This window comes from Mobula birostris, chromosome 27, assembly GCF_030028105.1.
Source record: "Mobula birostris isolate sMobBir1 chromosome 27, sMobBir1.hap1, whole genome shotgun sequence".
Taxonomy (NCBI): Eukaryota; Metazoa; Chordata; class Chondrichthyes; order Myliobatiformes; family Myliobatidae; genus Mobula; species Mobula birostris.
Window position 1 is genome coordinate 19,517,571 of NC_092396.1, and position 12,797 is coordinate 19,530,367.

The following is a 12,797-nucleotide window of genomic DNA, read 5'->3' on the forward strand; positions in this document are numbered from 1 at the left end:
GGAGCAAACACAAAATACTGGAAGAGCTCAGCGGGTCAGGCAGCACTTATGTAGGGAAATGTAGAGTCAACATTTTGGGTGGATACCCTTCTTCAGGACTGGTAAGGGGAGAAGTCAGGATAAAAGGGTGGGAGAAGAGGTGGAGAGAGAGCTGGCAGGCAATAGGTGAATTTAGGAGATAGGTGGGTGGGGGAGGGGGAGAGTGGGAATGATACAAGAAACGGAGATAATATGTGGAAGTAAAAAAGGGTTGAAGAAGATGGAATCTGATAGGGTCATGGAATAAAAGTGAAGGAGGTGAGGAGGGAACCAAGAGGAGAATGTGTCAGAGATGAGCTGATCTCCGGTAAAGAAAAGGGATAAGGGAAAACAAAAGGGTGGGACAGAGGGGAGTGGTTACTGGAAGTTAGAGAAATCAATGCTTATGCCGTCAATTACCAAAGCAGAATATGAGATGCCGTTCCTCTGATTTGATCTAATCTAATCGAGAAACACTGTTTTTTTTTAATTTTGGAATATCACTTCAATTATTTTATTATTTTTTGAGAAGAGGAACCTAGACCTAAAATACAGAGCAACAGCAAGGATTAAGAAGTACCAGAAGTAAAGATCAGTCTACAGGTAAGGCAGTTTAGGTTTTGAAATCCCATGGATATTGGAAGAAGCAAAAACAAAGGGGAAGGAGCTCAGCATGCTTTCAAGGTCCCAACATACAATACGGTAAAAAGGAGACAGTATGATGAATCAACATTCTAAAGAATAAACAGGGGCTAGGATTAAGAAATTAAGTGGGAATCTGAGTAAATTCAGAGAACAGTTTGACATTGTACAACAATTAGAAAGATATGAACGAAGAAAATTCATAAACAGTATGAGATCAGTCTCTGCATATCCATAGGTGAGGAACACATATAAGACCTGCGATTAGGATAAACCATAGCACACAACTGAAGGTTAAATCTCAGTCTGTGACTGGAAGTAAACGATAATCCTGTAACTTCGCACCAGATGACTGTACATACAGTACTGTGCAAAAATCTTAGGCACATATATATAGCTATAGTGCCTAAGACTTTTGCACAGTACTGTAATAATTTTATGTATTGCACTGTACTGTTGCCATAAAAAATGATGACATATGTGAGTGATGAGAAACCCGATTCTGATATGGGTCCCTATTGTGGTCTGAGAGTGGGAAGGGGGCAGGGAAAGGAATCGTGGTTGGGGAAAAAAGGGAAGGGTAAGGAGAGGGAGTGGGAAGCACCAGAGAGACATTCTGTAATGATCAATAAACCAATTGTTTGGAATCAAATGACTTTGATGCCCTAGCACTCTGCTATGCACCTACAGAATACTGTGCACCTGTGTGGGGCAGATCAGCCCACGTGAAGAAAATAGACCCGTTGCTTAACAAAGCCTGCCGAATAATCATGGGCACACTGCGCCCCACATCCACTAACATTATTTACAGACTTGCAGGCATTGCTCCCCCAGGGATCCGAAGACAGACTACAACAAAAATTGAAGAAGGTAAACAGAACTCGGATCCATGGCACCCACTACATCATCATGTGCCAGTTTCCAACCGCCTAAAATCAAGGAGAAGCTTTGCTACAGTGGAGGAACTACCACACGGAACATCCCCCCAAACATACAGGATTGACCTCTGGCAATAAACAGAAGCCAGAACCCCACCAAACAATACAGTGCAAGACCCCACAGAAATGTTGCCAGACGAGGCACTGCTTGACAGAGGGAAGTGGTGCACTCTCAACAGGGCGAAAGTGGGAGTTTGTAGGACGGGAGACAATATGGTGACGTGGGGTTTAAAGACCAGTGAATCCTGTGAGTGCGGCGAAAGGGTGCAGAACATTGGACACGTTCTGCGCAACTGCCCACTCTCACCTGATTTAGCTGACACTGACCTGCTCAACATCAACCAAACAACACTAGAGTGGCTGGCTGTCTGGTGTGACAAGCTCTGATGATGATGCCTGGTGTCGAAGGGCTGGGAGCATTTGCACCCGTGCCACCCCCTGCTCCTAGCACTCCTTCTCTGCCACCGATACCACACCCTTCCCGCAGTGCCACACCTTACCAATCCTAACATCCTTTGCCCCTGCCAGATTTACATACTTGCTCTCCACTCCAGGCTGACATACAGTACTGTGCAAAGCTCTTAGGCACATATATATAGCTAGGGTGCTTACGACTTTTGCTTAGCACTGTATAGTTGATACCAGAGTCTCACCCTAATGCACAGGGATCTTGGTCTCCTTGATCATTCCATTATATGCCCAGGTTCAGGGTCATTGTACTCCATTTGGACATGAATTTTGTTTCTCTGGGTAACGAGAGTACGTGAGCTATTTGCTGTACTTTACCAAGAGAGCAACTGTGACAGGACTGGATGCACAATCATCATGTTTTCCAAAAACCAAAGAGAGACGACAACACACTTAGTTTCTGTCTCTAAAGGCATGTTGTGCTGATAAGTAGGTGCAAGAGTTAAAATGTGACAGAACAACACCCACAACATTCCATAATTTATGATCAATTCTGACTAGAGACCATGAAAACTCCGGGAGTTGAACAGTTTGCATGAACAGAACGCAGCCAATGGTGCATCCATGGGAGCCGGGAGAAAACGCAGCACTTTCACAGCATCTGCACTGCTTGAAAACATAATTTCAACATCCTCCATCAAACTTAAAAATAATTTTTCCTCATTCAAGGTTTAAGGGTAGCCTCTCAGACTGGCATAAACCTGGTGGGAAAGATGCTTTACTGCTATACTCCAAGCCCTTATGAATTTAACTGACTGAAACTTGGAATTTATCCACATTAAACCACTACAGTGATTCAAACCCTAAAATCCAGGTGGATAACCTCAGTGCAGTATTGAGGGAATGCTGGGGTGTTGAATCTACTATTGTCCAGTTAAGACAATAAACTAGGGCTTTATATGTCTCAGGACTTCCTTTTTGAACCCCAAGTTTCCCTATTCACTCACAATCCCAGAACACTGTTTCACAATAGAGTAGGATAATTCACTCTAGAAAGCTGATCAACATCCCTTCCCCCAAAATTAAAGGTTCAGACTCAAACACCTATGCTTCCCATTTATCAACATTCATATAGTATACCATAACAATTCAATGTGATCTTCTCTCCCTCATCCTGTGATTTCTAGCCCTAACTTATCAATCTAGTGTGATCCAGCTACTTCCACATGTACCACGGGGTGTGATTCTCACCCTGTCATTTTTGCTGAGGACCTACTCCCTGTTTATATTCCATATTACTTTTGATGTTTAAGACATCCTACAGCTAATGCATAACCAAGTCAGTGTTCAATGAAGGAGGAGAACAAAAGACTTAACACTTTCGTTCAGCACTAAGTGAATGCTGTCTATCAGAGATCGTAAACACCAGGAGTTCTGCAGATGCTGGAAATTCAAGTCCTGACGAAGGGTCTCGGCCCGAAACGTCGACTGTACCACTTCCTAGAGATGCTGCCTGGCCTGCTGTGTTCACCAGCAACTTTGATGTGTGTTGTTATCAGAGATCGTGCTTTTTTTTGATATTTAAAGTGGTTTAAAATTTTGCTGTCATTCTGGGCTTCTGACTGAGAAATTTAAGAGTTGCAGTGGTTACCAAACTTGTCAAGATTCAATCCTGATCCTCAGTAACATTTTATTTATTTATTGACATACAACGCAGAGCAGACCCTTCCAGCCCTCTGAGTCACACTGCCTAGTTATTCCCCAATTTAATCCTAGCCTGATCATGGGACAATTTACAATGACCAACTAACCTACCAACTGGTACGTCTTTGGACTGTGAGCATCCGGAGGAACCCCACGCAGTCACAGGGGAGAACGTACAAACTCCTTACAGGCAGCGGCAGGAAATGAACCCGGGTCGCCTGTACTGTAACATGTTGTGATAACTACTACTCTACTGTGCTGCACCATGTAAAGACTGACTTGTAAAGAATTACTTTGACACAAACTCTTCTCAGGCTTCCAGCCAGGTACAGGTATCGATTTTAACCAAAGCTTCAATGACAAACTCCACCATCTTCATCTCTGATGAAGATGGCAGAGTTTGTCATCAAAACATTGGTTAAAATTAACACCTACACCTGCTGGAAGTCTGAGAAGAGTTTATATGTGATATACACCGGGAAAGCACAAGATCCTTTTTCAATTATTTTGACACCTACCAGATTGCCAAACAAATGAAAAGACAAAGGTAGTTTACCTGACTGGGTGGCTAGGTGGTAAAGTAGATTGGGAGAGAAAAGATAAGAAACAAAATAAATGGAAGAATGCTGAAGGATAGAGGGTGAGCAGAGAAACTGGTGTTCAAGCGGGAAGAGATATTTAACATAAATGCTTTAAAACACAACACAGTGTACAAGAGTAAACAAGTAATAAATTTATATCACTTATCACTTGAATCAATTGGAGACTTTAGTTTGGGGCCCTATAACCTAAGTAAGCTGTGTACAAAGTACTCTTGAAAGTTGATCGTCCTCTCCCCCTTTTAAGTTAAAAGGTTGAAAGTCCAAGGCCCATTATGTGAATTTAAACCCCGAATCCTGGATGACACTCTTGGTGTAGAACCTAAATACGTGATAAATTGTCTGATTAGCATTAAGTCAGGCCTCAACATATTTACCTCAGATGGCTGAGTGATATCCCAAGGTAATAATTTCAAAGGAAAACAGGAAAAACCTGACCAATATTCAATTTTCAACTATGATCATCAAATGAATATCAAACCACAATATATGTTGTAGTTTGTGGGAGACATTTTCCTTTCTTATTAGGGTGCAGGAGACAGCCATTCAGCCTATTGGGTTTATACTGCCAGAAGAGTAAGCCCATCAGCCCCTTGCCTCCATTATTCCTTTTAATCATACAACATATACTCTCTCAAATGGCCATCAACTCTGGTCCTTCTGCCATTTAATTATACCATGGTTAATTTACCAGAGCTTATTCTTATTTATTTGGAGATACAGTATGGAACAGGCCCTTCTGGCCTATCGAGTCGCGCTGCCCGCACCCACCTAATCACAGGGCAATTTACAATGACTAGTTAATCTACTAACTAGCGTGTCTTTGGAATGTGGGAGGAAACCAGAGGACCCAGAGGAAACCTGCACATTCACGGGGAGAATGCATTAAACTCCTTACAAAGGACGCTGTAATTGAACTCTGATGCAGGAGATGTAATAGCATTGTGCGAACCGCTACGCCTCCATGGTGCCCCCTTCTATCAGCATATTTCTGTGACATGGGAGGAAAACAGCAGACCCAGAGGAATCCCCAGGACCTTGTTTAGTGAAAGCGGGTTCACTGCAACGCCGACTACACTTCCAAACTTCTTATTTAGCCATAAAATATTCTAGGACATCCTGGAATCTTTAATCTCGATTAGGCAGGCACCAAATAAAAACTCCCTCCGCGGATTGCTGGGTAAATATAATAGTCGTGCTTTTTGGCACTGAAAATCCTTTTGAGCACATTGCTGTTTCTCAATAGAGCTTTCATCAGTTCTTTAGCTGGCAGGTAACATTTGTCTCCTGGGAGATGCATGGTTGTCTTGCAGTATTTGGAACAATGTTCCAAGTCACCATCTGAAGACAGCCACAGATCTTTGATTCCTTTTATGTAGCCAGAATTACTAAAAGGCTACCCTTTTAGTGGATAAGGTTTGTGTAGATCGCTTAGTCATTTTGCGAGTTCAATTTCCGCTGCATCTTCTCACAGTATCTGGTACCTTGTGTGTTGAGAAAATGCGTCACTGAAGAAACCTCAGCTTGTATTTGTCATGTAATCTTTATGTTTGCTTTAACGTGCACTAATAATAGTGACATCATGAGGCAGGAGTGATCACATACCAGAGGAAAGTGATCTACTACTGGATTTGGTCATCTAATGGGGTATCACGTTTTTGGGATACCCTTCCAAAGCTGTGTTTGGGCACTTCACCTGACATACCCACAACTTCTAACCAACATGAATTTGATAATAAAAAGCAACAATTATTGGGTCAAATATAAAACATTATTTGATGGCACATTGGCATGGCTGTGAAAAGATTGATTGGTATTTATTGGCAATTTTTTGACAGAATATATCATATATTGTTGACTTAAGTTTAGCCAATCTGACAACTCAATGCTCATTCAACCAGTCACAATTTTTTGATCTTTGGCCGTGGTGCTCTTTGGAGGTGTGAAACTATATGGATACGACAGACGTAAGACTTAATGAAGGGTCTCAGTCTGAAATATCGATTGTTTATTTGTCTCCATAGGTGCTGCCTGATCTGTTGAGTTCCTCCAGCATTTTGAGCGTGTTGCTTGGATTTCCAGCATCTGCAAAATCTCTTGTGTTAAGACTTAAAATTATACAGCTAGACTAGCCAGCAATGGCACCAACCTCCGAGCTTGAGATTTCTGTGATTATATGGCAAAATGTGTTTAATTACAGTCTTCAGAGAGTTAATACTTTCTCCCTAATAACATACAATTTTCATCGGACACACAAGCTGTCAGGGTGGGAATACACTAAATAAACATCACAGGCAGTAATAACACAGCAAAAAAATGTTACTGTGCTTGTTGACAGCTCCCCTCTCACTCTCTTTGCTCACTGATTAGCATCGTCAGAATTCTCACACAGTGCCAGGATTAATGATTTGAAACCAGACTACAGAACAAACAAATTAATTCACCCAGGGCTCCTAAACCTTGCAGATTATGATGTGGTAATCGCGTTTCTCAAACAGCAGTGAGTGAAAGTGACAGGCTGGCAATAGCTGCAGCTCATTCTCTATTTATGTCAACATCAGGAAGGAGATGGCATTTCCTGTTGATTCAATGATGCAAGACTTTTTGGATTCCTGCTCTGGCTAAATAAACTGGCACTTTTAATAAACTGGACAGCACTAGAAGGTCTACAGTGGGGTTTCTATTCTTATAACGCAAACAACAGGAATTCTGCAGATACTGGAAATTCAAGCAACACACATCAAAGTTGCTGGTGAACGCAGCAGGCCAGGCATCATCTGTAGGAAGAGGTGCAGTCGACGTTTCAGGCCGAGACCCTTCGTCAGGACTAACTGAAGGAAGAGTGAGTAAGGGATTTGAAAGTTGGAGGGGGAGGGGGATATCCAAAATGATAGGAGAAGACAGGAGGGGGAGGGATAGAGCCAAGAGCTGGACAGGTGATAGGCAAAAGGGGATACGAGAGGATCATGGGACAGGAGGTCCAGGAAGAAAGACAAGGGGAGGGGAACCCAGAGGATGGGCAAGAGGTATATTCAGAGGGACAGAGGGAGAAAAAGGAGAGTGAGAGAAAGAATGTGTGCATAAAAATAAGTAACAGATGGGGTACGAGGGGTAGGTGGGGCCTTAGCGGAAGTTAGAGAAGTCGATGTTCATGCCATCAGGTTGGAGGCTACCCAGACGGAATATAAGGTGTTGTTCCTCCAACCTGAGTGTGGCTTCACCTTTACAGTAGAGGAGGCCATGGATAGACATGTCAGAATGGGAATGTGATGTGGAATTAAAATGTGTGGCCACTGGGAGTCCTGCTTTCTCTGGCGGACAGAGCGTACATGTTCAGCAAAGCGGTCTCCCAGTCTGCGTCGGGTCTCGCCAATATATAAAAGGCCACATCGGGAGCACTGGATGCAGTATATCACCCCAGTCTACTCACAGGTGAAGTGTTGCCTCACCTGGAAGGCGCCAATATATAAAAGGCCACATCAGGAGCACCGGACGCAGTATATCACCCCAGTCGACTCACAGGTGAAGTGTTGCCCCACCTGGAAGGTGCCAATATATAAAAGGCCACATCGGGAGCACCGGACGCAGTATATCACCCCAGTCGACTCACAGGTGAAGTGTTGCCTCACCTGGAAGGTCAATATATAAAAGGCCACATCAGGAGCACCGGACGCAGTATATCACCTCAGTCGACTCACAGGTGAAGTGTTGCCTCACCTGGAAGGCCAATATATAAAAGGCCACATCGGGAGCACCGGACGCAGTATATCACCCCAGTCGACTCACAGGAGAAGTGTTGCCTCACCTCTCCGTAACTTCCGCCACCTCCAACGGGATCCTACCACTAAGCACATCTTTCCCTCCCCGCCTCTCTCTGCATTCCACAGGGATCGCTCCCTACACAACTCCCTTGTCCATTCGTTCCCCCCATCCCTCCCCACTGATCTCCCTCCTGGCACTTATCCGTGTAAGCGGAACAAGTGCTACACATGCCCTTACACTTCCTCCCTTACCACCATTCAGGGCCCCAAACAGTCCTTCCAGGTGAGGCAACACTTCACCTATGAGTCGACTGGGGTGATATACTGCGTCCGGTGCTCCCGATGTGGCCTTTTATATATTGGCGAGACCCGACGCAGACTGGGAGACCGCTTTGCTGAACATCTATGCTCTGTCCGCCAGAGAAAGCAGGAGCTCCCAGTGTCCACACATTTTAATTCCACATCCCATTCCCATTCTGACATGTCTATCCATGGCCTCCTGTACTGTAAAGATGAAGCCACACTCAAGTTGGAGGAACAACACCTTATATTCCGTCTGGGTAGCCTCCAACCTGATGGCATGAACTTCGACTTCTCTAACTTCCGCTAAGGCCCCACCTCCCCCTCGTACCCCATCTGTTACTTATTTTTATGCACACATTCTTTCTCTCACTCTCCTTTTTCTCCCTCTGTCCCTCTGAATATACCTCTTGCCCATCCTCTGGGTCCCCCCCCCTTGTTTTTCTTCCCGGACCTCCTGTCCCATGATCCTCTCGTATCCCCTTTTGCCAATCACCTGTCCAGCTCTTGGCTCTATCCCTCCCCCTCCTGTCTTCTCCTATCATTTTGGATCTCCCCCTCCCCCTCCAACTTTCAAATCCCTTACTCACTCTTCCTTAGGTTAGTCCTGACGAAGGGTCTCGGCCTGAAACATCGACTGCACCTCTTCCTACAGATGCTGCCTGGCCTGCTGCGTTCACCAGCAACTTTGATGTGTGTTTCTATTCTTATGTGCACTTTGTGTGTGAAACTCCATCCTACCTCCCAGCATTGCCTTTTTGCAGCATTAACTGGCTCACTGGGCTGCAGCTATGTGATCAAAAAGCAGAACTTAAAGAGACTACAAGTGTGATCGAGTGACCAAGAAACTGTCATAGGCACAGCCTCAACTGTTGAAAGTGAACAGCTTCCAATTCTACAGGTCTAATTATAGCCTTGAATCATAAAACATCACTATCCATCATTGAGCAACTTCTTACTGCATGGACCATTGTCACACCTCACGCCTACATCATCAACTGTATCGTCAGCCCAGCAGTAAAGCATAAACATCAATGTTCCTAAATCTCAGAACCTGCATTTCATTACCTGCTGGACTTCCCGTTGTTCCACAGAGTCTTGTTAAAATGCTAGGTTTAACTCACTGTCATCGTGTATCTCTCGCTCTCTATTTCTTCGCCGATGCCTGTCCCGCTCCCGTCTGATGCTCAAGATCGATTCTGTTCCGGTATCGTTGTCCAAACCATCCCGACTGCCGGCAGTGTTTGCGCTGTAATTAAGCACAAAGTACCAAAGATGAACAGCAAGGACAAGGAAGGCACAGACATTAGAAGTGGTGCACCACCTCCTAAAGACGAGAGGCATTGTTTGGTCATACTTATTGACAATCCATAAGGAAAAGGTATGGACACATTAGTGAGGAAGCACGTGTAGCCAGCAGCATATGGCTGGGAACAGGAGGTAATAACGAATGGAGTAGAGTGGAAGTAAGGCAGGAGAACATACAGTGAGTGGCATGGACAAATATGAACACCAATCTGACAAATTATTTTGCAAGAATCAAACAGCATGTCACAATCTCAGGATGTCCCCACGATATCTAATGAAGAACTCCACAGTCAGTCAAGACCTTCTTGAGAATTGTCGCTGTTGCAGTGTTTGAAAAATAGTAAAACAGTTTTCCATTGCAATATTCTACAAAAAGTAAAGTTGCAGTGACCACAGCCTACTTTTATTCATACTGGATTGATGAATATTAGCCTGGATACCATATGCCAGGGAGAACCGACTGACTAGGATTTGATGCATGTCTCATCTGAAAGGTGGCACATCACATTGTGTAGTATCCCCTCAATCTACACTGCAGTTTGTCTATTTACGCTCTGGTGTCTGTAATGTGACTTAGATTAATTTTTGCATACCTATGTGTCCCATCACTTTTTGCATATCTGTGTAGCACTGACTACACAAAATCAACAGATTGACAATATTTTGACAATGTTTTATCCATTAGGAGCATCCTCGGCAATCAACTTGCTCTCTTAACAACTGTTGAGCATTTAACTGGACATAAACCAATAGAAATTAAATGGTAAATCGCCACTACTGATTTCTGTTACTTTCAGGTACAGGTAATTCAGTATGACTGAGAGGTTTTAATCACAAGGTAGTTGGAAACTGCTTGGCAGACAAGCCTGAGGCAGCATAGGTCAACAGGGTTCTTTCAACTCCAGTCTTTTTTTCTTGCCCTCACCAATTTTTTTGTCTCTTAAATTTCCACCATTCTAATGAACAAGACTTCACGATAAGGGATATACAACTAACCCAAACATTGTTCAGATTTGCTGCTAGAACTTCTTTTGGCCTAGCTCAGGAATTTCTCTAAAGCAAAAGGAGAACATTACAAATGGTTGGATTTATTTAAAACTTTGCAGCAGGTTTTCCACAGCTAATAGAAAGTTCTGCACAACTGAACAACACACATAAAATGCTAGAGGAACTCAGCAGGTCAGGCAGCATCTATGGAAATGAATAAACAGTCGACGTTTCAGCAAAGAAATGTTGATTGTCTATTCATTTCCATAGATGCTGCCTGATCTGCCGAGTTCCTCCAGCATTTCTGTGTGCTGCTCAGGATTTCCAGCATCAGCAGAACCCCGTGTGTTTACCACTGAACAATGTCTTCTTTGATGCATTTGTGTTCATAGCCTAATAAGCAGGTAGCCATGACAACTCTGGCCTTCAACGCCTACGTGATCTTAGCCATGGAGTGAAATTCAGAAAATCTATCTATCCACTCTCAAATCAATGCACCACAACTGAACCATCTGAGTACATTTAGAACAAATAAGATGCATACAGCAAAAACACAAGAGATTCTGCAGATGTTGGAAATTCGGTAACACATACAAAATGCTAGAGAAACTGAGCAAGTCGGGCAGGGTCTTTGGAAGGGAATAAATAGTCAATGTTTCAGGCTGAGAGCCTTCATCTTTTCCTTTCCAGTCCTGATGAAGAGTCTTGGGCAGAAACGTCAAACGTTTATTCCTTTCTTCCCAATGAAATAACCAACCCCGCAGACCATTATCTGAAAAACGTCCTTGGCAAGATGCGTTGTAAATCTGGATCCAAGCTTTTCTACAGTGTGTTAAGTGGTGCTGCTGATCCCACATACTCAATTCACTTGGAATGGCAGCCTACTAATGCCAGCAAGTCGTCTACATTTCTCGCCCACATAATAGACTAGTCTTGTGGGCCACTTCTACATTTGGATGAAAGCCTACAGTGGCTTATTGCCTGGCAGGATATGTATCAGTTAGCTAGCCTTGTTTATGTAAAGTTACTGACAAAACTAGGAGCTACTGTTTTCACATTAAAAGCCTCCCCCGTTGCAGTGAAGTTCTTCCATTGTTTGACTTTGTTGTTATTTTCTGCATATAGAAGCATATGAATTGTGAATAAGAATCAGCCATTCAGCCTATTTAAACCTATTCTGCCTTTCAATAAGATCGTGACTAATGTGATGTAACCTCAACTTTCTATATAGACAGTAGATTACAATTAATTAGGCAATTGGTTAATCGGGGCAGCTGCAGCTGCTTATTTGAGACAACTCTTAAAGAACAAAATCTAATCGAGAAAATAGCTGGGATTCCCTTCATTTATTTGGGACACTATGCTGCTTAATTGGGACAGGAGACTGTTGCTGAACAGTTTCTAACTAGCGTCAGTCATGTGTACATGTGTCACCATTAGATACAACAGACAGCTTCAAATAGCGTTAGTTGCATGTGTTTGTGCTCAAAATGCAGTAATTTTTGTCACTGATAGATGGCGAGAAATAAACAGCAAGGCAATTCAGAATGGTTTTGCTTACTGCAGTTTCAAGCGTTCAGGCTTGGAGATGCCACAAACAGCCAGGTGTTAGAATGAAACAATTTCACAACCTCAACAAATTTGAAACTACAAAGAATTTGAAATCATCTTGAACGTTACAATGAAAATGAAGATTTGGAGGATGCAATCCTCGACCGCATAGTATGAATGCAGTCCATTATCTGCACTAGGTGTCTGCGCTGATTTTGTTCATTTACAGTTAAAAGAACATGATGTGGATGAAAACCTCCATCGATAAGTATTAGCAACCACTACAGTTTTGCGGTACTGTAGTAGTACTGGTAGTGTTATACGTTGTTCAGTATTTAATTTAAATACATAATTTGTTACTCAGTTAAATGGTAGTTTGTCTTTTTTTTAAATAACTTTTTAACTATTTCAGTGAAACTACAGATAATTGAGCCAAAATGTACTGGTCCCGAAGTACCCCAATTAACCATTGCCTATGCATGTGTATACAGTATATGTGTCATCTCTCTTAAATAGGTCGCGTAATAACTTCCAGTTTAAGATGGCACCACTGAAGTTGGATGACAACTTACTGATAGTTC

The 12,797-nt window shown here is 43.1% G+C and overlaps 1 protein-coding gene across 6 annotated transcripts in view; it reads right to left on the bottom strand.

Moving 5' to 3' along the window:
* LOC140188725 (segment polarity protein dishevelled homolog DVL-1-like) overlaps positions 1 to 12,797 on the bottom strand; it is a 154,920-nt gene that overhangs the window by 61,019 nt on the left and 81,104 nt on the right. For all 6 annotated transcript variants that reach the window (XM_072245301.1, XM_072245297.1, XM_072245296.1 and 3 more), the window contains one exon: positions 9,495 to 9,619. In XM_072245301.1, the coding sequence (XP_072101402.1) occupies positions 9,495 to 9,619 (125 nt within the window). The remainder of the gene's footprint in view (positions 1 to 9,494; positions 9,620 to 12,797) is intronic.